Source organism: Crocodylus porosus, unplaced genomic scaffold (assembly GCF_001723895.1).
Source record: "Crocodylus porosus isolate Cpor-Errol unplaced genomic scaffold, CroPor_comp1, whole genome shotgun sequence".
Taxonomy (NCBI): Eukaryota; Metazoa; Chordata; order Crocodylia; family Crocodylidae; genus Crocodylus; species Crocodylus porosus.
This window is the reverse complement of record NW_017728931.1, coordinates 70,461,965-70,489,206: the sequence shown is the minus strand read 5'-3', so window position 1 is coordinate 70,489,206 and position 27,242 is coordinate 70,461,965. Positions and strand designations below refer to the sequence as shown.

Below are 27,242 nucleotides of genomic sequence, written 5' to 3'. Positions count from 1 at the left end.
GCTGACTTCCTGCCCTTTGGGCAGGGGGCTGGACTCGATGATCTCCCGAGGTCCCTTCCAGCCCTGATGTCTATGAAATCTATGAAAGTCTTCACCTTAGGATTGTCAACATTTCAGGGTCACTCTCACCCAAGTTACCTTCCACCTTCACATTCTCAACCAATGTCTACCTGTTTGTGAGCAGCATGTTGAGGAGAGTTTCCCCCAAACAAACTTAAAGTGAAGAAAAAGTAAAAAAGAAAGTGACTGGGCAGACTTTCCAACAGACTGTACTAGAACTCCCAGCTAGTCCTACTGGAACAGCTCCCACACTGAACCTATACCACACAGCCCAAACTGGGGAGGCCTTCCTTCTTGCTTCTCTCCCAAGCAGGACTCCCACCCAAACTCTCCTGTTTGCTGACCTGTTCACTGCTCCTGTGTTTCTGGCTCCTGTGGTTGGCCTAGCATTTCTGCTTAAGCAGGCCCTACTTCCTTGTTCACATTGCACTCACCTGCTATCAGCTGCACTCAGCAGCTGAGAGCTCCTGTCTGCTCATTCATCCAAAATAGGTATCAGCCATCTCCCTAAGAGTATGAGAACTCTTCCACAGGAATTGAGAGTTATGACAGATTAGGGGATAGGCAGAAAGCAACTACTTTGTACAGTGTGTTCCCTATTCAAGTCTAATGGATTCCCTACCTTCTGGAGGATTAATAAAGGACACATACTAGAGGACTAATCTTGAGGGCAAGCTGCTATCAGGAGTAGGTCAAGTAGCTCCATGGAGGAATTGATATATACTAGGACTAAATCATATTTTTCTCACAGATTCTTCGTCTCTATAATTTTTTCGGATTGGTCCTTCTGAAATTGTCAAAAATCCTTCTTCTTAAAGAAGAAAAGTACTGGAAATTCCCTAAGATTTTCCTCGTACAGAAAAAGTCCTTCCCTTTCTATGTAATAAGCTGTTAGAAACAATATAGAGAGAATTAGATTCTTCATTTATCTGCCTTTAAACATGTCTTAGTGAAATTATCCCCATTGCTTTTACCTTATCTCAAGTTTTGTAATAGGACTTGTGTTCTGTGGCTATCAAAAGGATTGCTTTCATTATAGCACCTCATAATGCTTTACCTGGCCTGACATTACACATTTTTCTATAAGCAGTGCTTTGATCTGTTTTGTTGGACCATTGATCTGATGTGTCTGTCGTCTGTATATTGCTCAGTCGATGACAGGTACAGAAGAGTGACATACATCTTGGAACTAATCTAACAGCACTTGCTTTTTCTTTTTTGCTTAGGCCCTAATTAAACAAAACATCTTATTCAGCAGAGCACTTAAACTTGTGTTGATTTTCTGTCATTAGATCAGAAGAAAAGAACCAGTGTTCCAAAGCAGAATCAACTGCACAGTACTAAAAGCAGTAAAATAAAAAATCTGACTTGTCCTCATTGAAATTTGTTCATTCGTGATTGTGATCATCTTTTTTCTGGTCGTATAGTAAAAATGTTATTTGCTTCTGGTTAAATGCTTTGCTGAATTGAAATCCTGCTGCTCATGTTTTGAGAAGACATTGCTTTAGATCTGTTGTGCTCAGTATGCTCCCTTCCTTTATATGCTGAAGGTTGTAAGAACCTGAAGCTCATGAAGAGTTTGCAGACCTGAATATGAAATATGAGGGGTTGATCAGTGAAATATGGTGGAATAGTGCTTGAATGTGAAATATGAGGGTTTTCTTTGGATGGATTTTTTGTTTTATTTTTTTTTACAAAAGCTCCTTTTAATGTACTTTTGTGGCTATGACACCTGCCACATATGTACGGTGGGATACTTGTGAACTGATAGTCTAAATTGTAGGTCTTCTCTTTTTCATTAATAGTGAACAGGGTTACGCTCTACTTCAGCTTTTATTTATGTTTCAACCTATTACCTGCAATTCCTTACTTTGTTAAAGTTATATGGAAAAAGAAAGGTCATCCTAATTACCATTTCTGCACTGATTTGAAAATGTCTCGTTAGTTTCTTCCAATGCGGTAGACCACCACAGTTCTTTTGTGGGCTCGGGGCAGACATTCAGAAACCCTGAGCCTGAATTGATTCAGTCCTTGCAGGTTAGTCTAACCTGGCTAGGCTAAATCAGTTTGTAATCCAGACAGACATCCCAGAAATGCAGGGACATACCTGCACTGACTGGCTCAGGGTAGAGGCCAGGTGGCACTAGAGCAGCCCTCTCTTTGCTTCCACAAGACAGAGCTGAGGGGGGCATCATGGCCCGGCCCTGGCAGGTTGCTCTGATTATTTCCCACCCCCACCCCCAGCTGCCCAGCAGGGAATGTTTATCACCCTTAACTTGGTGTTTATCAAATCATTAAGAAAACAAAGCCTCTCTCTATTAACCAACCTGCTGATTAGCTCCAAAAAGCCTGTCTGCCTCTGTCCTTTCCCACATCACAGACCTTAGCTAATGTGTGGTCCACTAACTAATACTGAGGGGTCTGCATAAGGCAGAGGGGACAGAGAGAATAATCCCTGCTTAGCAGGGAGAAGCCAGGCAGACACTCTGTGCCTGCAAGTCTGTGCCAAGCTCCAGCCAGAGAGCAAAGGGGAGGGGCCAGCTCTACAGTGGAGCAGAGAGCCCCACCCAGCCTAGAGAGCTTGCTGGGGTTCTGGGGGTGTCTGGTTTATCTTAAATCAGCAAGGGGTCTGGGACAGACATTGCATAAACTGGTTTGAGGCAAATCAGTTAAGTCTGATACTATATTCAGCCAGATTTCTCTCAAACCAGTTTCCACCATTTTCAAACTGGTTTATGTGCACTGATCATCTGTTCTGGTACAGATGTTTCTGTTCACTTAAACTGGTTTATGTGTAATGTCTATCCCTAGCCATGATGACTTGCTGTACAGTCTTTCAGAAAGCATCCATGTTGGAAAGGTTTCTTGAGTATTTTCAATATTTGTATGTCAATACTTATTGAACTTCCACTTTAGGATTCTATGACAGAATCATAGAATCAATGAGTCGGAAGGGACCTAGACAGATCATCAAGTCAGACCCCCTGCCATGGGCAGGAATGACACTGGGGGTGGGAGAGGTCATAAGACCCCAGCCAGGTGCCTATCCAGTCTCCTCTTGAAGATTTCCAGGGAAGGTGAGAGCACCACCTCTCTGGGAATCCCATTCCAGGCTCTGGCCACCCTTACAGTGAAGTAGTTCTTCCTAATATCTAACCTAAACCTATCCTCCCTCAGCTTGTGGCCACTGTTCCTAGTGACTCCAAGGGGGTCCTGGTGAACAGTCTTTCCCCGAGTCCCTGCTGCTGGCCCCTGATAATGTTATAGGCAGCCACAAGATCCCCCTTCAATCTCCTCTTGTGGTTTCAGGTCCCTCAGCCTCTCTTCATAGGGCTGGCCACAGAGGCCCCCGACCATATAAGTGGCCCTCCTCCAGACCCTCTCCAGGTTTTCCAAGTCCCTCTTGAAGTGTGGTGCCCAGAACTAGACACAGTGCTCCAGCTGCGGCCTGACCAGTGCCGCATAGAGGGGGAGCAAGACCTCTCTGGACCTGTTAGTGATGCCCCTGTTGATGCATGACAGGGTGCGGTTGGCTCTGCCTATTGCTTCATCACCTTGGCAACTCATATTCATCCTGGAGTCAATCATGATTCCAAGATCCCTCTCTGCCTCTGTGCTGCTGAGAGGGTCAGCCCATAACCATAATGCTGGTTCCCTCTCCCCAGGTGCAGCACTCTGCACTTGTCCTTGTTGAACCGCATCCTGTTCAGATCCACCCACTTCTCTAACCTATCCAGTTCTGCCTGGATGCGGTCCCTGCCTGCCAGTGTATTCACTTTGGCCCACAGCTTCGTGTCATCAGCGAACTTGAACAAGGTGCTGTCCACACCCTCGTCCAGGTCGCTAATGAAGATGTTGAACAGCACCAGCCCTAGGACCGAGCCCTGGGGGACTCCACTGCCCACACCCTCCCAGGTCAACATTGACCCGTCCACCACCACCCTCTAGGTGCACCCCTGGAGCCAGTTTGCCACCCATGTGACTGTGCATTCCTGAATGCCACAGTCCCTCAGCTTGCCCACCAGAATTGGGTGGGACACTGTGTCAAAGGCCTTCTGGAAGTCCAAGAAGATGACATCGACTTCCTCCTTCGCATCTAAGCTTTTTGTTACGTGGTCATAGAAAGAGACCAGGTTAGTCAGGCAGGATTGGCCTGGCACACACCCATGTTGGTTACCCCTCAACATCACTTCCCCTTTCATCACTTTCACAAATGTGGCCCTTGATAATTTTTTTCAAAGACCTTCTCCAGGATAGAAGTGAGGCTGAATGGCCTGTAGTTGCCAGGCTCTTTCTTCCTCCCCTTCTTGAAAACAGGGACTACATTGGCCCTTTTCCAGTCCTCAGAGACTTGGCCTGAACACCGGGAGTCCCCAAACAGCCATGCCAATGACTCCACAATGACACTAGCCAATTCCCTCAGCACCCACAGCTGAAGGGCATCCAGGCCTGCCGACTTGGATACATCTAAGCCATCCAGGTAATCCTTAACTAGGTCTGAACAGTCGGGGGACTCGCATCCTTCCTGGGCCTCTCTATGCTATCACCCGAGAGCACCCCATTGTCAGCAGACAGGAACACTGAGGCAAAGAACTTGTTAAAGAGTTCTGCCTTTTCTCACGTGTCCATCACCATCTGCCTTGCCCTGCCAAGCCCTGCCCCGTAGGGGTCCAGTGTTACCCTGAGACTTCTTCTTTCTAACTATATATTTGAAGAAGGACTTTTTGTTATCCTTAATCCAAGAAGCTAATCTAAGCTCCAGTGCTACTTTAGCCTTCCTTACCAAATCCCTACAAGCTTGGGTCAGGGAGGTGTACTCCTCCTTTGTCCCTGCCCCCTGCTTCCACGACCAGTACGCTTTTTTCTTTGCCCTCAGGCCAGCCTGGATATCTGCGCTCAGCCATGAAGGTTTCTTGGACCCTTTTCCTGCCTTCCTGCACAGTGGAATTGTGTCCTGCTGTGCCCCAAAGATAGCCTCCTTGAGGAAGGACCACCTTTCCTGAACCCCCATACTAGCTACACCCTGGACTCCGAGTGCCTCCCTGACTACTGCCCTGAGCACATCAAAGTTGGCTTTCCTAAAGTCAAGCATTTGCAGTGTGCTAGTTACCCTCCCCACCTTTCTCTGAATAGCAGACTGGATCATTTCATGATCATTGTCCTCTAGGCTCTCTTGTACTAGCACATCCCCCACCAGGTCATCCCCAGAGGCTAACACCAGATCCAGTATGGCATTTTCTCTAGTGGGGACGAGTACGTCCTGCATGAGGTGTAGGTCCTGTACGCACATCAGGAACCTTCATGAAGTTACTATGATGTGAACTTTTTTTTTTTCCAGTCACCAGACATATTGATCAAGTAGGAGGTCCAAGTCCCTGGGGGCCGTGCAACTCCTTGTTGGCTCTTACTCTAGTCAGCCCTCTCTCAATTTGCTTGCACCATGCCCTGATCTTGTTAAAGGTTGAATAAAGGAGGCTGTCCATGGGCTTTAGAGTGAGCCTCAATCCTACCAAATCTCCATCAGGGTTCCCCTGAACCCCCACCAGTCTCAACTATGCCCTCAGGCTCAAATAGGCCCTCTTGGCCTGACCTTACTTGTGTAGGCTTAGGGGCTAACTGTGTGGCTCCATACCTCCCCTACACCACACCCAAAGCCTTGCATCTTGTGTCATCATGGACATTTTCTTTGTCATGCGCGTATACTCATGTGGCCCTCCTCTGAATCCTCAGACAGCTCAGTATCCTGCACAGCCCCACTTGAGTCTCCAGCCCCCTCAGTCAGCCCCTCCCTAGGCTGCTAGACTCCTTGGCTACTCATTCAACTCCCCTCTGGGCTGTCAGACCCTCTAGTCCCTGCTTTGTCCCCTTTCTAGGCCCTCAGACTTCTCAGCCCATCTTTGGGCTTCCAGGCCCCTCAGTCTCACTCTTGGCACTTCTCTGGGGTGCTAAGCCCTCTGGTTTCTCATGTGGCCCCTTTATGCCCCTCAGGATCCTTTTGGTCCCACTACACTATTCCTGACTGCTTGCTGAGGTGCTGGACCCTGCCGGTCCCATTACGATATTCCTGGCCCCAATCTGGGATGCAGGACCCTGCCAGTTCCAGTCTCAGCCCCTGCTGGGCTTCTGGCTGTCCAGGTAAACTTTGCCTGCCCCTGCAGGGCTCCAGGCTATACTGCTAGTGCAACCTAATAGCAAGCACCTGCCCTCTGGCAGGTACTCAAGCATTCTTCAAGGCTTCACATAAACCAGGGCCACCCGCCTGTATAAGCAAGCCCAGCTTGTACCCTGTGCTGCAGAGTGGCTTTCTTCCCGAATTCAGGAGCTCTGCTGCTCTGCTACCAGGAGCTCCTTGCTTCGTGTCCTGCCTGGCCAGCTCAAGCTCAGGATTTATACAGCTCTATCTGCTGTTTATACTGCTGCTGGTCAGGTGAGTCCTCGATTGCCTCTTTTTGCCCTGTTCAAGCGGCCTCTCTGGCTGCTTGCTCCCTTAAAGGAGCACCCTTGTTCTGAAGCATATTTCAACACAATCTATTTAAAAGAAATAGCGTGACTTCTGAAATAACTTCATAAGGTATCATTTGTAAATCAGAACCAATTAACTTGCTGTTCTTCCTATAATTCTTGGGAGAAAGTTATGTTGCTCAGATGTTTTATCTGTGATCACAGATAATTATAAAAATACAAGTATTCCATATAGCTATATTATGCTGAAGTATTTTGCACCCCAAGGAACCTACATTATGAAATACATTGGCAAAATAAATTACAGCAGGAATTCTAGAACAAAGTTGTGTCGTAGGGTATTATATTTCCTTTTCTTTCTATCTCTATTTTTCCTTTTTAATATTATAAGTGGATGACAGCACTTTGATTTTGTTATTGAGAGAAAACAGGAATGCTTCAGATTAACTAATCATTCATATGGTTTATAAATATTCATAGTCTAGCTTTTCTGGTAACATTTTTACCTTGCATGGATAGTGGGTGTGCCTTGAAATGGGATAACTGAAGGATGTGTACAAAAGAAGGGGAAAATAAGAATTCCAAGACTTTAACCTGCTCTTTTTTTTCAGTGTTTGCCAGTTTCTGTTTGAAATATTCATAACATATGCATATAAAGAGTCTGATTAGTTCAAACCAAGCAATAAAAGTCATAGCAGATATTGTTTGCTTTATATAAGTATATTTAATAGAATCTTGTTAACCATCACTTTAGTATAAACAATCAGCTAGATTTTTCTCTCATGTAGCCCATATTTACAGCAGAGATGAATCTTGCCTCATGGCTTATATAAAATATTGTTGTAAAGCAGCCTTCATGAGTTCTTTTTGTAGGCCAAAGTCTGCTGCAGTTTTTCCTGTTGCCTGTATCTTAATGCTTTAGAAAGTTTCCCTTTGTCTTTACTTTGTTGCCCAAAAGGATCCTCTTGCTCTTCAAGGGTCCCCCTGTTAGACTATGGGTCTGGTATTTTTCTCTTGTATCATTTTTATACACATTTTGTGATAGGCCTTTCAAAAATGTTTGTATCCCGTTTCTAATGTATTTAGCTTATTTCCGCTGTCCTCCTTTTAACCCCATCATCTTGATTAATCTAAAAATATTTCTGAGCAATCTTTCTAAGTTGAAATGCCAAGACACTATCCAATTTGTTTTCCTTTTTTTTGCTGGAAAAGCAAAAACCTATTAATTAACATTCAGTGTGATTTGAAAGTGGTTTTTAAGGACAATCTAGGAAAAAAATCACGAAAAATGAGTGGTACTAACATACTAAGGCAATCCTGATAGTTTGGGTTTCCCACAGATACATTCATATTAAATATTAATTTAAAAGCTGTGCTGTCATTTTAAACTTTAATGAGACTGAAATAAACTGAATTGTAACTTCTGATGTAAAAGCTTCTTAATGTTTTGAAAAAACAGTGAGAGCCTTTGCAGCTGTTTTTTCTAAAAAATAAACATAATGTCCCACAACGAAGCACAAAGCTTCAGCACTATAATAAGCTCAAATTATTTTGTAACAACTTGCTGAAATACTATTTAAAAATTGTTTACAGTAAAAGAAAAGCCCAGCAGGATGTGATGCATATGTCCTGTTAGGTTGACAGGCAACCCAGCTTACATCTTGAGGTGCGTGTCAGCGTCTTGGTTGCCAAAATAAATCACAAAAGCTTTTGTTTTCTCTAACAGTTTGTATAAAATTCACTTGGGTAGTCTGAGAGGAATAGCTTTAGAAAATGTGAAGATTTTAGAAATGGAACCTAAAGCAAAAATATCTGCTGTTGAGAAAATACCTTTAAAAAAACCGCACTAAAATGCTTTCTGTTATTGGACTGGAGTAGCAGTGAAACATTTCTGTTGTCGTGCTCTGACTACCATTTGTCTTTCACAAAAGATGATATAAGTAAGAGTAAAAGTATTTAGAAAAGCTGTACATCATTTTTCTCTCTCTGCAGATTGCACGGTGGAAACGTGGGGGTTTCCCATGTGCCAGTATTTAAAGGAAGAGCACTGGTGCTGTGGTCGCAATGCTAGAATGTCAGCATGCTTGGTACGGTTCTCCTTTCTTTTTCCCTCTTTTCATACTAAGAGCTTTATCCAGATGTTATAGAATTCATTGTTTTTGGCTTGTAATCCTAGAGCTATGACTTAAATCCCAGATTCCACACCACAGAATAACATCATTAATGTTGTATGTGTGATAAATTATAAGTAAAAAAATTGTATTAACCTTCCAACTTTACACATTTTATACTTGCTGAGGGCAGGAAACAATGAGAATAGACAGAAATGTATTTTAAAAATGGCCAAAAAAGGCCACAGCTTTATTAAATTGAACAAGGCAACCCCTAGGGCACTAAGTCCTGGCAGCGCTTCTACCATCGTTGACTTCTCCCAAAATGTTTCTTGTTCATAATATTAAATATTCTAATTGTACAAGAACTAAACAAGTTGGTTTAATCCCCCAAACCAGACCAATCCTGCAATCTTAGACAAGTTTCTGTATAAGGGAATTCTCTAATATTGCACACAGAGAGTGCTCCTGTGGAGCATGGCCACATCAGCAGCACAAAATGATGGGTTTGAGCCTAACCTAAAGGAATGAATGCATCCCCACATTTTCTTGTTTGGGTTAAAAGTTCACCATCCCTAATCCCTATTGATTGCATTACCTGAATAAAATATGAGAGATGCTTCTAGCTTCAAATTTTGTTGCTGCCCCTTACCTGCAGAGACTAGAGCCAGCACTCAGCCCAGGCTAATATAAGATTACAGAGATCAGAGCTAACATTAGAGAACTGTGTGCCATTGAACTGAAATATGTCAGAACAGTTATACAGTATGCTTTGAAATCTAAATATTTCACCTTCGGTAAAGTTTATGAAACATTTCAATCAATTGTGGATCCTAGAGCCTTATTTTGTTATTCTACAACAATCAAAAATGTCTTTCAGAAATATGTTTGCTATCTTTACTGGCCAGTGCAGTTCCATAACCTGCCCATAACAACCATAACCAGTCCATTACTTCAGTTAGCTCCCCAGTAAACCATCAATGTCTACACATGCACCCATAATCGGGTGCAATAAGTGAATTAACTCCACTGTAGGATAATACTTTACGGAACAAGTACTATTGTACAGTGGAGTAGTTGTGTGTGCCGAACCACGCATGTAGACAGTGACTGGGGCTGGCTGCAGTGTGAGGGTGCTACAGTGGGGGCTGCCTGCTGACTAGGCCCACACTGTAACACCTTCATGCCCCAGCCAGCCCATTCGCAGCAAGTTGAGCCAGGAAGGAGTAGCTCCCAGTTGGCAGACTGGCACACTGGCTCCCCTGCCAACCCTGGGGCTGCCCTGTCCTAGCTCAATGTGCTGTGGCACTGGGTGCACATGTAAACGCTGCACCCAAGAAAAATAAACTCTGGCATGAATTGCACCAGAGTTTATTGCTACATGCTACATGCTAATTGCACATGTAGATGCACCCAGTACCTCTATGGTGCTATTGTTACTGCTCTGTCATTTAGTACTAAATGATGATGCAATATCAGCCATTACTGTGCTGTGCCAGCAGTGCACAGTGAGTTTTAGCTGCTTCATTGCCATAGCAATGCATTGTAGTGCGGGACCGCGTCACTACGGCGACATAGCTGCGGCATTCCAGTTTGTGTCCACTGATGTTATGTCACTCTAGCATGTTGCTAAACACACCATCACTAACCCCCGGCCTTCTGTATTCTTCATGGGAAGGGGAGAAGCTTACCATATTCCTTTTCCCAACCCTTTTCCTTTCATAGGGAGCAATGAACAGTTAAAGCACTGTTACTTCTGGAGAAGTGATCCAACTAGAGTTGCATGTCAGTTTGTTGTACAATCAGAGCAATCCCATTTTTGCACAGGAATTCCCATTTACCAACTAGAGTAGGCCAGGGCACTATGAGAGCTGACTTAGACATCAAACCTGAAACCTCTTTAAGCACATGAAAGCACTCATTCACATCCCAAGACCTCACTAGACAGTGCCAAGATCCCAGACACAGCTGATTGAATTGAACCCTGCTTCACCGTGTCTGGATTCTGTTTGTGCTCTTGGTTATATATGTGTATGAAGAGTGGCTGCTTTCTAGCTTATGCTTATCCATCTCGTATGTTGTTAGTAACAGACAGTGAGTTGCAGAAATACTGACCATGATATTTGCTCCTCGTGCAAGACAGGATTTCTCTCCAGAGTTCTGTTTCACCTGTGAGAGTATCCCAGAGACACACAGGCTACATACAAGGGTTGTTGCTACCAGTAGAAACCCTACTCTGCTGGTAGAAACTAGAATCTTTCCATTCAGTTTTTCCCATGGGATACATGTCCCATCCAAGAGACAGATCTTCCAGGTTGACACCTTGTAAAAATGAACACTTGCATGCTCCTCTGTTCACCACCCACCTGGTCTGGTCTGGGAATAAAACAGCATGGCAGTGCTCCCTGCCCTCCCCAATTTGGGGAATAGACTTGGAGCTTTTCTACCTTCTTCCCTCCTCTCCTAGGTTGGTTTCCCTGGTTCAGGAAACAGGATGGGGGCTTTGCCCCATTGCTGTTCTCCCTTCCCAAGTCAGCCTGAGCTGGGAGAGGAGCAGTGGAAAATATTCTCTGCATCTTCCCTGTACCAGAAACTGCCTGGTCCAGGTAATGGAATAGGGGTTTTGCCCTACTGCTCCCTCCTCTGCTCCTAGAGCAGAGGCAGCTGCTCCCCGTTCATTCCCCAGACCCAGTCTAGGGGAGGTGCAGGGACTCTTTCCCTTCCTCCCCTCTTTCCATAGAGACTGGGAAGAGTGGAGCCACTGCTGCTCCCAATGTCCTCTGCAAATCAGAATCACCCAAGTCTGGTGAAGGCATGGAAAGAGGTGAGAGGTGGTGGCCACAGGCTGAAAGTTCCCTTTCCCTTTAAGTTTTTTAGTGGAAATTTCTGAAAAACGTCAACCTCTAGAAACGAATGCTTGTTCATGGCCATATGCTGTCAAAGGCACAGGAGATGCATCTAGAGTTGGGCTGGGCTCAGCAGTAACTGCAGGACATACCTGTAATAGTGAATTATTAACTAGAAGCAAAGGATGAAGTTGATTTTATGTAAAATAAATTACAACTGTAATTTTGTAAAAGTCAAGGGAAGCTAGAGTTGGAGCAACATGGGGCACAGGTGAAGACACATGTACAATACAGTTTGGCAATATATTGTAGAAGTAAGCCTTGGGAGGGAGGGGACTGAATGACAGAGATAGGAATTATGTTTATTACTGTACTGGGATTAAGGGCTGTGAATAATGATGAGGCCTGAGGGGTGAAGTATGAATAATTATGTATTTATCTTCAGTTCTACATAGAGTTTTGTTCTTCAGTTTTAATTCTTGTAGGTACAATGTCTTACCACCTGTTAAAAAAAAGAATTTTCACTCCACTATTTTTAATCCTTTGTCAACTTAGATCATAAAAAAATCAAATAGTGTCACACCTCCCTCAGGTTTCATGGGCTGGAAAAATCCATTTTGAAGAATCTGTGTAACTTTTTAAATCTTAGTCTCTCTAAATTTTGTATTCCATTTAGTTTTATGCACTTTAAGGTAAATATTTATACACTCTAGAGATGAAAACCATTTCATGTGTTGGACATTAAATTCAGTTATTTTAAATACACAGTATAATATCAAAACTGAACTTTTTATACATGTATTTGCCTAGGAATAAATAAAGTATTTTTTCAACTCATAAAAATTCAAAGATATATTTTATATAGAAATATAAGTCTATGCACAGACACAAATATTCCATTATCATTGCTTGTCCTAGGAATGAACCCAAATAACAGAAGTGAACTGATTAACTGTCCTTAATGGTATTAACAACCTCATGCTATGTCACATAATTAATCTTTTAAAATGTCATATCTCTCAGTCTTTATACAGTGTATTTATAAAATGTTCTGATAAAGAATAAACATATCTTCGCTTTTAAAGGCTTTGGAACGAGTTGCAGTTGGCCAAATGGTAAGTAATGCTGTTTATTTTAAACCTTCTAATGACAAAGCTATTTTTTTCTTTTTTTAATACTTTTAATGCATGACCTTCTACTGGACCTGCAACTCGCTGAATTCTAAAACATTACAATTAGTCAAGTATAAATCAAAGCCAGATTGATATTATGTGTCAGCACCATGAAATTGCATCTTTATTGCCTTGCCTGCACCTAGTGATGTTAAAGAATCTATTTTTTCACACAATTAAGAGTCAGTGAATGCATATTTGAATGACCCAGTGTAATAATAAACTGTAAAAAATTATGTTTCATCATGCTGGTTAAAATTCTATACAAAAATCCAGAAGTGCGTTGTTAAGAACTTAGTATGTTAAACAACCCTTCCAACCGTTGGGTTCTTTTTACTCTGTCTTCTAATAAAGGCTCAACTTTGGGGTCTTAACTGACCCCAAAGCAAGGGCAGATCCTCCAGAAGGGTTGCAGTGGTGTAGTCACACACCATGAAAGCAACAGCTGTGGACTATTTTAAGTCCCCAAATCAACCTGGAGATGTAGTTAGCTTGCCCAATGCTCTCCACCAGTTCGTCCACTTGGGGCATTGGATAGGAGTCAAACTTAGCCACTGCATTCACCTTCTGGTAGTCGATACAGAGATGGATTTTCCCATCAGGCTTAGGTACCACCACGATGGGGCTCCGCCAGTCGCTGTGAGATTCTAAATAATACCCTTCTCTAGCACCATTGTAATCTCCACTCTTATCGGGTCTTGGAGTTGCTGGGGAATCCATCTCCAAATCTCGCGTACTACCTGGCCCGGAGGAATTTTTATCCAGTGCACCATGCCCCGGGCTTCTCCAGGGGTTAGCTTGAATACATCTTCATACTCCTTGACCAACTTGGCAGCCTGTCTTCTCTGTTCTTCCGAAAGTCGCGCGGCCAGTTCTACGTCCCCCGGCCCACTTTCCTCCGTACAATTGGGACCTGTGTTAACCACCAAAGGTTACTGGCAGGTCCCAGTGGCTCTTGCCATATAAAATCTTCCCAGGCAATGCACCATTGTGACAGGAGTATCACTACTGGAGCCTTTCTATTGGTGACTCTGCCCTCCTGTTATGGGCCAACCGTCTGCTTACTCACCTGCCATGCCTTGATCTTAATTGATTAATTGATTGATGTCATTAGCATAAGGCTGCCCACTTTATGCACCCCGGTGCCAGGGGGCGCTATCTGTGGCTCCTTTTCCTCCCCTACACCGCAGCCCAAGCCTCGCAGATGGTACTGGCATGGTTTTGACCTGGGCCCTGTTGTGACTTGGCCCTCTCCTTTACTTCCTTGGGGCTTCTCGCAGCCCCCCCCCCACCTTGCTCTGGGGCTTCTCACTCCTCGTGGCCCTCTTTCCGGGCTCCTTACTGCCCCCCTTGCTCTGGGGCTTCTCATTGCCCCCTTGCTCTGGGGATGGGGTCAATGCACCCCAAATGCTGTGCCATCTCTGATGCCAGGGTCCCCACACTACCGTGAAGCCCCTATGAGGCCTCCTCCAACCCCTAAGAGCCTCACCCAGTCCTCAGGTCAAAACAGCGAACACAAAAACACAAAGCCCCTGGGCTATAACATAAAAAGCTAGACTGTCCAGCCAAACAACATTCAATCCCTACTGGGAAAACACTCCAACCCCCAGCAGTGACCAGGGGCTGCTCACGCAGTCAGGGTTCTCCCCTCTGTCTGCACTGGCTGAGCTCCTCCTCCCTTGGCCACCAGAGGGGAACTGCTCTCCTGGCCTCCCACCTGGGCTTATATGGGCCAGACCCTGCCCCTTCCTGTCAGCTGGCTCCCCCGCGGTTGTCCTCGCAACCAGCACCTGTTACTCCAGCTGCCCTGGTAACTTGCAGCTGGACCTCCCTCTTCGTCCTAGTAGGGGTCTCTCCTAAGCTGTTTTCTGCTCTCAGGCGCAGGTCACCTGAGTGCTCTGCAACACTAGGACAAACAAGTCAGTTTTCTTTCTCTCCTCACCCCCTATTAAATTTTGGTAATTTCTGCTGATATTTACAACAACAGTGCCACTTATAGTGGTACTTTTTTAAAGAACAATCTTGCCCACAAGGAAATAATTAAAATATTGTTTGCAAGCCACAATGACTAACTGAAAAAATGCATTCTCCAGAGTTTTTCTTAAAATTGCTTTTCACAAAGAAAGAGGAGTAAATAGAAAAATCATCTAATATCATAAATACAGATCTCAAAAGACTGATCTTTTTGCTCTGGGTCAATGCAGTGATCAGTAACTTTTTCACTTGGTACTGGTGTTGCATCAACTGATACAGAGATAAGAAAGAAAGTATTGTGATAAAAATTGCCATATGCTTTATTGCAAAGGCTTGCATCTGACAGTCATACCATAATTTTCATTTTAAGTCCCTACGTAAATTATCCGTGAATATTTTAAATCATCATTTGGGGGGGCTGTATACATGAGGTGTACACATTTTTAATAGAAGAGACTTACAGAACACTTTATCCCTGATGTAAACCCCCTGGCCTTAGTAGATTTACCTGGGATGCATTTTTAACTAACAGGCATTAACTTTTCTTGTGTAAACACATCTTTCATAACTAAAGGTATGAAGTTTTAAAAGCACCGCACTGTTTTGATAATCATGATGCTTTCTGTGTGGGTATGAATGTATCAGAGAACTGAGACAGAGTGACTATAAATAAGAGAATATTTTAACACCCTTAAAATATTTTCCCTTTGTCTCTTTCTTTCATTATTGATCATATACATGTATGAAAAGTGATGAACAGACTTCCCTTAATGTATGGTGATGTGATTCTAGAGTGACCCCCTTTTCTGTAATAGAGTTGTATGGATTTACATTGTTATAATTAAGAACAGAATTTGGCCCATCTTTATTTCTTTGTCTTGGCTCTTTATCCCTTTACCCACTTGCTATCAAACTTGGCAATTTCACGTGTTTATTTTTTCTCACAATTATGATTATGCTGTAATCTGACCAAACAACACCCTTTTAACTTGGGAACAACACAATTAGAAAATTGTCCTCTCAGCCACGTTGTTTAGACTGCTTTGACAAAAATATAAACCAATAATTAAGTAAGGGAGCCAACACTATTAGTTATTCTGGATTTGGTTTTGATCCCAACTTTAAATCCCTGCTGTTCTTTGATTTTCTGCAGCTGCCTACAGAATCTTTGTTTTATCGAGCTGTTCTACAGGTTATTATAGAAGAATGTTATGGTGTCACCAAAAGGTATGAAGCTCTGAGTTCAAAGAATAAGAGTCTTATTCTGCCTCCCATACTATCAGAGTAATTACTTAACATGAGAGGGATGGCAGAATCAGCCCATACGTTTTCTCTATATAAGTTTGTATTATGATTTCAGTCTTTACATGCTCAGCACATTCTTTCACTCTAATTCCATATGCAGAGATCTTGTCCTTACTTTACCAAAGAGGGAACAGCTCTAGCTTTACTACTGGAAACATACTAGGGGTGTACCTCCCCCACAGGAACCGAAGGAAAATGTGTTAATTTTAGATAATAGAGTCTGGAGCTGTACTGTTCTGCAGAACCTCTTTAATGCTGTTTTAATGTCAACCACTTGTTTAATGCTGGTTTAATGTCAACCACAGTCTGCACTTCTTTAATGCTAGTTTAATGTCATCCACCAGCTGGAAAGCATATCAGGATTGGGCTCAGGAGCCAGTGTGGATGCCAGGGAAATGAGGCAATGTAGACGTGAATCTCCTTCAGGATTTCTGGACAGATAAAGCTACAAATACAAATGGCTTCCTGGTCATCTTCTTCACAGAATCCCAATCTCTGAGTTTCTTCCCATGTTTCATATTATATACAGTGAAACTACACAAAAGGTGTAGCACACCAAATCATGGGTATTAGGTTGTAAAAATAAAGGAGTGAGCTAGGCCCTAGGTTGTTTTATTTGTTAAAGCAAATGTTGTAACTGAAGGAATTTAATAAAGATTGTATGCTTTAAATCACAGGTGCTGTAGGCCTAGTGTCAAGACACCACAATTTTCAGTAAAGTAGCTGTTATTTTCCTTGTTGCTCTGAAGCCTCATGGGACCAGATTAGCACTTTTAAGACACCAGATTCCATATGAATTCAAACAGCATTCAAACAAAACAGCTTAAGGGCCTTGTTACACATTGCACTTTGAGCTGCTCAGATGTTGATCTCTGTTAGTGCTAGTCCAAGTTTAGAGGAGTCACACTTCTATGTTAAAAACCTTCTCTGACTGTCTCCCACCTGCACAGCTGTGACTTGCCACTAGAGAGCTGGTGAGCAGAGGTCTGACCAGGAGCTACAGCTGTGAGTTTTCACTACAAGGCTGGTGAGTCAGGACAGTTTTCTATCCCTGCTGGAAAAGGGATGGGTTGCAGAAATATGAAGCTAGGAGGTTGAGAGTTAATGGAATGAGTGTTGGTAATGAAATGGGAGGTATAAAGGAAATGGGAGTAGGGGAAGGGTGGTGCAATGAAGGAAGTCAGCCACTGAAGGATCAAATAAAATAAATTTTTAAAAGAGTTTAAAAATAAAGAGGAAGTAAAGAAGGTCTCATGTTTCAATAACATAAACAGAGAGCAGTGGCTGTGATATAAGCAGCTCAGGTATGGGACTGCCTTGAGGAGGCTTTTCTTTGTATTAGTGACTTGGGATGGCTGATTGGTGCTAGAGTGTTTGCCTAGTGCCCGATGTGTGTGTTTGGGGTTTCCCTCCCCATATGTGGTGCGTGATTACTCTTACTTCCTGCCTGCCTTCCTGCCTTCCTCTCTCTCTCCCTTTTTCTCTGAGGGCAGAAAACAGAAAGCAAGTTTGCTTAAGGACTTTGCTCTGGGAGAAAGCCAGGGGACAGGAGATTCTATACATAGACATGTGTATGTGGGGGTGGGAGCATGGAACAGGGCCCTGGTGAGGGAGCTTGGCATACAGGTTCTTCCCCCCCACCCCTACCACTACCCTTTTTTTTTTTCCTCCTTACAGTATAGTCATTCTCTAGAGAGCAAAAGAAGCACAAATGGAGTCTGGGGTGGTTGTTATGACCTTTGTAGGATGTGCCATGTTTTTATTCTTCCCAGAGGGTCAGGAGCACATCATCTGCACCACGTATAATCTGGTGTCTGGCCTGGAGAAGAAGATGTAAAGATTGGAATCACAGGTATCCAGGCTGCATTACATTCAGGACCAGGAAGATTACTTTGACAAGAGTTACAAGAGGCTGCTACTGGAGAAGCCAAAGGGCTATGAGGAGAAGTGGCAGAATGTTACTACTCCAAGGAGGGTCCTTAGAATTGAAGAGGAGCAGATTGAAGTCAGCAACCACTTTCAAGGTCTGTGCTGAGAAAGGGGCTGAGGAAGAGGGCATTTGCAGACATGAGGCAAAGGAGGCAGCAGCCTAGAGAACAGCAAATGCAAGTCTCCAAGGTCAGGAACTCCAGGATGACCGCAACAAGAAGGAAAAGAAGAGGAGTGGTGGTTGGGGACAGAGGCCTCAATTTGTCGTCCAGATTTGGGGGCCCAGAAGACGTGCTGTCTACATGGAGCCTGAATTGAAGATGCCAAAGACAGTCTGCCAAAGCTCATTTATCCTTTGGACAAATACCCCTTCCTGCTCATCCATACTGACAGCAGCGATACTGCCAGGAATGACACTAAGAAGATCAGAGGTCACTATGAGGCTCTTAAAAGGAGGATTAAGGAGCTTGAAGCACAAGTGGTGTTCTCATCAATTTTTCCATGGAAGGCAGGAGTCAAGGCAGAGACCTTTGTGTCCTGGAAGTGAATGCTATGAGATGGTAGTGTCTTTGTGAAGGGTTTAGCTTCTTCAAAAATGGGTGGATGTTCTTGGACGTAGGAGTGCTGTCAAGAGATGGGATTCATCTGATGACAGCAAGGAAGAGCATCTTTGGGCATCATCTGGCCGACCTAGTAAGGAAGGCTTTAAACTAGGTTCCATGGGGGATAGTAATCAAAACCCTGCAGCAGCACAGTCCAGAGGGAAAAGGACTCAGAGAAGCAATTCAACTCTGGGACTGCAACAGTTGGAGTACTGCGTCCAGTTCTGGGAGCTGCACTTCAAGAGGGATGTGACTAGCATTGAGAGGGTCCAGAGGAGGGCCACTTGCATGGTCAAGGGGCAGCAGTGCAGGCCCTGTGAAGAAAGGCTAAAGGCCCTGAACCTATTCAGCCTCCACAAGAGAAGGCTGAGGGGATCTGGTGGTGGTTTACAAACTCACCAGGGGGGTCAGTGGGAATTGGGAGAGGTTCTGTTCCCCCAGGCACCACCTGGGGTTACTAGGAATAATGGCCACAAATTGTTAGACAGAAGGTTCAGGCTCGACATCAGGAGACATTACTTTACAGTTAGGGCTGCCAGGCTCTGGAATGGGCTCCCAAGTGAGGTGGTACTCTCTCCTACCTTGGGGATCTTCAAGACAGATATTTGACTGGGGTGATATGACCCCGGCACCCGTTCCTGCCCAGGGCAGGGGGACTGACCTGATGATCTGTTTAGGTCCCTTCTGACCCTAAACACTATGATATTATGATACTATGAACAAGTGGTGCAGAAGGGAAGTGAGGAGGTCAACTTGCAAAATTCATCTGATGTATGTAACTGTGAGAAGTAGAAGAATAAACAAGATGAGCTGAAAGCTATAGCCTGTGAAAAGAACTATGATCTGATTGGTATCACTGAGACCTGGTGGGACAGTTCTTATGTTTAGTCTCATCATCAAGGGTTATACTGTTTTGGAAGGACAGGGTTGGGAGAAAAGGTGGTGGTGTTGCCTTGTTTATCAAAAACATATACGCTTGTTCCCTGGTGCAGGAAGAAGGAGACAGCAAAGTAAAATGTATTTGGGTGAAGATGAGGGATGTGGCAGCAACATAATGGTAGGAATTTATTATAGGCCCCATAATCAGGAAGAGGGGGTGGATGAGGCACTTGTTACATGGGTGACAAATTTGTCCAAAAGCTATGGAATGGCACTCTTGGAAGACTTCAATTTTATGGGCTTCTGCTGGAAGAACAATGCAGCTAGACACAAAATGTCATGCCAGTTCCTAACTTGTGTGAAGGACAATTTTCTGTTCCAAAAAGTAGAGGATACAACTAAGGGATGATCTGTCTTGGAGGATCTTGTCCTGGCTTACAGGAAGAACTGGTGGGGGACATTAAAGTGATGGGTAGCTTGGGAGGAAGTGATCACAGTGTGATAGAATTCCAAATCCTGAGACAGAGAAAGCACGAGTTCAGCAAAATTAGTAAACTAGATTTAAAAAAGTGGATTTCCTCCAACTCAAGACTTGGTGTCCTGGAAGGATAGATTGATGAATAAAGGCACCCAGGAGGGCTAGGAGCTTCTAAGGGGCACAGTATTAGAAACCCAACAAGAAACTGTCCTCACATGATGGAAGCATAAGAAAAATTGTGAGAGACCAAAAACAAGGAGCTTCTAAAATGCATCAAATGCAAAAGGAAAGCATGCAGGCAATGGAAGAATGGGCAGTTCACCAAGGATTCATATCAGGAAATAACAAGAACCTGCAGAGACAAAATTAGGAAGGCAGAGATAAAGAATGAGCTGCACCTGTCAAAGGAGGTTAAGTACAACAAGATGTTCTTTAAGTATGTTAGCCAGAAAAGAAGGACCAAGAAAGCTGTGGGTCCTCTGTTAACAAGCCAAGGGGAACTCCTAACCAAAGATGCAAAGAAGGCAGTTACTTTGCCTCAGTCTGCACAAAAAATTAAGCTGCAGCCAAACATGCAACGAAGATTATCTGGATAAGGAAGGGGACAAACTGAGGGAGGAGACAACCAAAGAAACTGTCAGAAAGCATTTGTTGGGTATGAATGAATTCAAGTTAGCAAGGCTGGATGAGCTTCATCCCAGGGCCCTGAAGGAACTGGCAGAGATTTTGGAGCCCTTGGCAATGATCTTCACTGAATTTTGGGAGATGGGCCAGATACCAGAGGACTGGAAAAGGGACAATGTAGTGCTCCTCTTTAAAACAAGCAAGGAAGAGGACCTGGGGAACCTACAGACCCATTAACCTCACCTTAGTATCTGGGAAGTTAGTGAAGCATATCCTAAGGAAGATCATTTTCAAGCATGTGGAGGAGGAAAGGCTGATCACAAGCAGCCAGCATGGATGGATAAAAAACAAATTGTGTCAAACAAACTTGATCTTCTTTGACAAAGTAACTATTTGGGTGGCTGAAGAGAAGAATGCTGTGGATATAGTATATCTTGGACTTTAGCAAGACTTGTGACAAGGACCCACATGATAGACAAGTTGAAGAAATGTGGGCTAGGTAAAACAGCTGTAAGGTGAATAGATAACTGGCTCAATAGCTGGTTAATGATAGAATGGCAGGAGATTTCAAGCGTCTGTGCCCAGTGCTGTTCAAAGTGTTTATTAACAATTTGGATGCTAGCCTAGAAAGCTTCTTGAGCGAATTTGCAGACAGCATAAAACTGGGAAGGGTTGCTAACATGTTGGAGGATGTGAGCACAATTCAGAAGAATCTGGGCAGAGTGAAAAGTTGGGCTAGAGCTAACAGGATGAAGTTCAATGCAAACATATGCAAGGTGCTACACCTCTGGAGGAATAATCAAGAACACAAATATAAAATGGGAGATACCTGGCTGGATGTCAGCACTATGGAAAAGGACTTGGGAGTCTTGGTAGACTGCAGACTTAATATGAATCTGAAATGTGATGCAGTCACACAAAAGGTGAATGTAGTTTTGGGATACATCAATAGAAGCATTAGGTGCAAGACATGGGAGGTGATAGTGCCTCTCTACTTGGCATTGGTTAGGCAGCATCTGGAGCATCATGTGCATTTCTGTATTTTAAAAAAGATGTCAAAAAATTAGTCCAGAGGTGGGCAACAAAGATGATCAAGGACTTGGAATGCAAATCATATGAGGAGAAGCTGACAGAGGTAGGCATGTTCAGCTTGTCAAAAAGGCATTTAGGAGGGGACATGATAGCAGTCCTAAAATACTGGAAGCGCTGCCATAAAGAAGAGGAAGAGCACTGGAAATCTCCTGCTGCAGAGAGAAGGACGCAGACCAATGCCTTGAAGCCGCAGCAAAGTAAGTTTAGATTGGATGTCTGGAAAAAAGTCTTCACTGTTAGAACAGTGAGGCAGTGGAATAGACTGCCTGGGGAAGTTGTGGACTCTCTCTAACTGGAGGTGTTCAAGAAGAAATTGGAGAGCCACTGGGTGGGGTTGATCTAGGTGCAGCTATGCCTGTGTTCTACCATGGGTATTTCCCATGCTTCTGGACTTTGCTGGTTACCCCTGCCCCCCTTTTCTGCTGTATCTCAGGGTGTTTTTAAGTCTTCCCAGAAGCATTGGGCATTGGCTACAGCTGAGAGCAAAGTCAGAGGTTGCTGGCTAGAGGGTCTTGCCCCTTCACTCAGGGTCAGGCTGATCACCATATTTAGGGTCAGGAAGAAATTTTATCCCATGGTTACACTGGTACGAACTGTGGGGGTTTTGGCCTTAGCAGGGGATGTGGCCCTCTACCTGGGACCTCTTGAGCACATATTGATAACATTTTCTAGAAGCAGGACATTGGCTGCCATGGTTCCCCTGCTTTACCTGTGGCAGGTTACCTGTGCTAAGTCAATGTTGTGTTAAGGTTGACACTAGTCTTGTGCAGAGTTTAGATTATGATTTGTATGAAATGGTTTGGATAGGATGATCCTGCTTCAAGCAGGGGGTTGAACTAGATGACTTCAGGAGGTCCCTTCCAGCCCTACTTCTTTATGATTCTATGAAATTGGCATTGGGGTTTAGGGGGGTGCGGGGGGGGTGTGCTGGTCATGCTTCCTAGGATGGCTGGGAGGTGGGAACAGTGAGGAAAGGTGCTTTTGGAGGAGATACTGCCCCTGCCCTAGGAAGGAAGCACCAGCTTATGGAAACATGAGCCAGCCCCCTACATTGTTCTCCCCTCCCTCCAACTAGACCCCAGTTGTGAACCCTTCCATGGCCCTGTGACCTGGCTAGCTGTCATGTGCTTTGGTAGCTGTTTGCTCAACGTTGTACCTCTGGGGGGTGAGAAGGTCACACCTCAGGGGACAGGAAAGGGAGGTGACTTGGTACAAGAACCACCCCCTAGGAAGTAGAGTTCTGGGGATGGAAAATTTGTCCACACAGAACAGGAGGGTGGAAGAGGGGTCACTGTATCCTGGGATGCTGGACATTGACAACTTGGGCAGCTCATCTGTGGGGAGTGGCCATACATTGCTGGAACACGAGCTGAGTAACATGGATCAGAAATAACGTGCCCTAGAGTGGCGTAACTTTAAACCATCTAAAATGTGCTGAAAATAGTTTCAGGTGTTAATGTGTTGACAATCCAGGAGTTAGAGCTTCAGAAGCCACCCAAAATTAATGTGTAACAAGGCCCTAAGACAATTAAGAGGATGAGTTATGAGGCTTTGAATTAGTAAGAGCCCATTCTTGCTTTTATAGTTGTATATATACAGTGTGTATCTTATCTGATGCACAAGGCTCTTTACATTGGTAACACATATGCACTGAAGTGAATATTTTTTCCTAAAGAGCATTTTAAATGCATAGTCATTAATTGTTCTTTGGACTTCTTTTGTCCTAGGTTTAAGTGCATAGGAATCATAAATATGTTCATAAAACATTCAATTTTCCTTTTGTAAAATAAATTTCAAAACTAAATAGTCTGAAGAATTTGAAGGGAGTATTTCTTGACTCCTTAACTAATAAAATAGGATTTCTATGGGTTTCTGGTGAATTTCTTTTTAAAAAAAAAATTAAATATATAATTAATCTCTCATGGAAGATTAATAAAATATACAATTAATCTCTCTCTCTCCTGGCTGTTTGTTCATAAATATTTGGAGAGAGTATTAGAAATATCTAATATGTTTGAAAATGTCATTTCTACAGTATATGACTGCTGAAGTGGATCAGACTTAGAATTGTCTGTTGCAATGATGGTACCTATGTAAGAAAATTTAGACAGGTAGAACAAATATATGCAATTTCTTTGAGCTATTTTAAACTTTGAAAAGAGATTTCATGTGATTTGCTAAAAAGTTTATGCGTCTGCAGGAGCTTTTAAATGTTTTTCTTTACGCATGGCTTTATTACTATTCTTGGACCAATTCAGATGTTTAGCCTGGTTTCTAAGAACTGCCCCCCAACTGTAAATAGGAAAGATTCTGGGGTGCAGCAGAGCTTGCCTGGTCAGCAGCTGCTTCTACAGCCCTCCACATGGCAATGCTCCTGCCCACACCCACTGGCCCTGGCCAACGCACAGCTTCTGGTGGGACTGTTCCTAGCACAGCTGCAGCTGGCCATGTTTGCATTGTCACTGGGAGGCAAGTGGAGCACAGCAGCAGTGGCCTAGCTCCAGCTGTACTGGGAACAGCCCCACCAGAAGCTGAGCGCTAGCTGGGGCCCGGGCCAACAGGGCTGTTCTGCTCCCCTTGCCTCGAGCTGCAGCTGCTGCTCCTGCTCTTGCGGCATCTCTCCAAGCAGGAGGAAGCTTCAGTTGAGCAGCTCCTTCCCAGCACATGGAGCTCCAGCTCCAGACTGCCTTCCACCCTCTCTTCCTGCCTGCAGGTGGCTGCTCATCGTGCCAGGCGGGTGAAGTGAGTAGAAGGCAGCTGGGAGCTATGTGCTGGCCAGGGGCTGCCTGATTGAAGCTTCCCGCCCACCGAAAGTGGCACAGCAAGAACAGGAACAGCAGCCTCATCTGGAGCCCAGGGGAGCAGAACAGCCCAGGCCCCAGGTCTGGGACCCGAGCCAGTGTGTAGCTTCCAGTGGAGCTGTTCCCAGTGTGGCAGCAGCTGGCCAGGTGCTGCTGGGCTCCCTTCACCTCCAGCAGCTGCTTCTGCTCTTACTTCTGCCCCTGCTGCACCACTACAGGCAGGTAGGGCAGAAGCTTCAGCCTAGTGGCTCCCACTGGAGGCAAGGGGAGCAGAGGAGCATCCAGCCGGCTGCAGCCCCACTAGGAACAGCCCCACCAGAAGCTGAGCATTGGTGGGGGCCCAGGTCAGCAGGAACACAGTGCAGGCCGCCCTGGCGGAAGCGAGTAGGGCTCAGTTCCATGTAGAGCATTGCAGGGGCAGCTGCAGGCTGGGTCCAGTAAATTTCCAGGCCTGATCTGGCCCACAGGCTGTATTTTGCCCACCCCGCTCTACAATAATTTTTCTAACTTGGTTGTCACTCTTATTTTCTCTGTTTTATAGAGATTTTGAATTTGTGAAACAATAACTTGTAACCTTTTATTGTAGGAAATTTTAAAAATATGTATCTTGATGTTTTTTTGTAGCGATCATCATGTTGGGAAAATTTTCTCCAAATCTTCCTCCTTCCTGGATTATGTCAGAAAGTCTCTGAAGAAGCTTGAACTGGATGAGTCAAAGGTGAGAAGCTGATTACTATCACATGAAATTCACATCAATATAAAATCTAGAAGTGCCCAGCATTTCTGTGGAGCTATTTGTATATATTATATGAGCCACTTCGAGTTCTTCCAGCCAGAATATTGCCATAAAACTATAAAATCCTGTATTTTCTTATTATTAGACTGTAGATCCACATTTATAGCTTTTTGTGACTTAACATATATTCAAGCCAGATTACCGCCATTTGTGTATTCAACCTGGGGAGTTACTTCTAGTAATATTTTCTTTATGTTTTTATTTTCATGTAAAAATGTTTGATTTGTGGGATGCCTTATTCTATTTTTTGCATGATTTCAAGTAGTCTAAATCATTTTTTTTTAAACACAAATATATAATTAGAAGTAAAGCCATGATTCAGATTGGTTCCTTAGGGCTCTGGCAGACTTTACATATCTGATGCTTTATATGAGCATTTCAAACAAAACATGAATGGCTACATGTTTGTCATGCTATAAAAATGGCAAATCCAGTACAAAAATGGTGAATCTACCCTGAAGAAGTTGTTGTTTGAAACAAAACTGTTCTGCAACAAATTTAGCATCTGAATAAATTTATATGACTCCCAGTATCCCATAGTGCTTTGCTGTCCCTCCCTGCACCCAGAGAGAGCAGCTGGCTGGCTCTCTGATAGTCTGCCTATCAGGGAGATGTTAGGGAGCCCTGTAAGGACCAATTTGAAGCAGTAGCAGAGGCCGATCAGTCAGCTTTTGCTGCCCCTGGCAGTTTGCCCATGCCCCTTGATGCCAAGAAGTAAAGGTCACAGGGCTGACCATGAGTCAGGAAATTTAAAGGGCAGCAGCAGCTCCAGGAGGCTTGCAGGCAGCCCCAGACTAGAGACATCCCAATCAGCCCTTGCTTCTTTGGCCAATTCTTGGGCTGTCTCACCAGCTGTCTCATCAGTCAGCGCGATCGGCCATGGGGGGGACCCCCCCCACTTGCTGACTGGCCATTGGTGGGGGACAGGTGCCCCCCCAACTCAGGTGGCACCAGTCACCCATGTATTGGGGGCTTCAGGAGCTAAGCAGCAGTCCCCTTTTGCCCCCTGGAAGAACAGTGTGCCTTTCTGGCAACTCTGTGTTGCTTCAACCAGGGGACTGGTACATGTGTACATACCCCAGAGCGATCTGTTTTTTTGTAGTGTGTCACAGAGGCACTGGGGTGCTCCGTGACTAAGAAAGAGATAAGGTGAGCTGTCAGTCACCAGGGCAGCTCAGGTGCTGGTTGTCAGAGCTGCCAATCACCAGGGCAGCTCAGGTGCAGGTTGCTAGGGCAACCAGGCGGGTCAGGTGGCCAGAAGGGGGCAGGGCCGGGCCTTTATAAACAGCCCAGGCCGGAGCCTGAAAAGCAGTTCCCTTCTGGCAGCTGCAGGAGTAGAAGCTCTGTGGCAGAGCTGAGCAGCCGGGGTGGGGGGTTGCAGCCTCACCACGCTCACCGGCTGCGATGATGCTGGGAACAAGAACACCCTGAAGGGAGGTAGGATTGAGAGCCCTGGTGGGGGCTTGGAGTTTATGGTTTGGAGTACGGAGACTCTGTGTTTATGTTACAGCCAGATGGCTTGAGTCTCAGTTACAGTTTACACTGGAGGACCGGGTGAGGCTGTAGGGGAGCGAGGAGGCCTCAGGGGAGCTCCCCAGCAGCTTGGGGGTCCCCAGTGCCCAGTAAGGGCACAGTGCCAGCAGGGCATGACAGTTGCGCCAGAGAGGCACGGGTTGTGCCAGAGAGAGGCGCGGTGTTTGCCCAGAAAGCCAAAGACCCAGAGAAGGGTCAAGGGGCCAGGCACGGCTACGGCCACCTGAGCCCCAAAGTCGGCGCTGGAGCGGCACGGGGTGTGCCCAGAAGGCAAAAGACCCAGAGAAGGGTCAAGGGGGGCAGGCACAGCGGCAGCCACCTGAGTCCCAAGAGCGTAGAGCGCAGTATAGGCCCAGGAGGAGGGCAACCACCACGGAGAGCGCGGCGTGGGCCCTAGAGAGGGCAAGGCCCCAGAGGGGGCAGAGAGAGAGAGGCCCGGTGTGTGCCAGAGAGAGCTGTGGTGGTTGCCCAGAAGGCAGAAGACCCGGAGAAGGGTCAAGGGGGCCAGGCACGGCTGTGGCCACCTGAGCCCCAAGAGCGCGAGGAGCGTGATATAAGCCCAGAGGCTGGGCAACGGC

At 44.9% G+C, this 27,242-nt stretch overlaps 1 protein-coding gene across 1 annotated transcript in view; it reads left to right on the top strand.

Moving 5' to 3' along the window:
* The window catches only part of METTL25 (methyltransferase like 25), a 116,050-nt gene that overhangs the window by 70,489 nt on the left and 18,319 nt on the right, over positions 1-27,242 (top strand). Inside the window, exons 6-9 of the mRNA XM_019543137.1 lie at positions 8,515-8,609; positions 12,565-12,594; positions 15,779-15,852; positions 24,960-25,053. Of these exons, the coding sequence (XP_019398682.1) occupies positions 8,515-8,609; positions 12,565-12,594; positions 15,779-15,852; positions 24,960-25,053 (293 nt within the window). The remainder of the gene's footprint in view (positions 1-8,514; positions 8,610-12,564; positions 12,595-15,778; positions 15,853-24,959; positions 25,054-27,242) is intronic.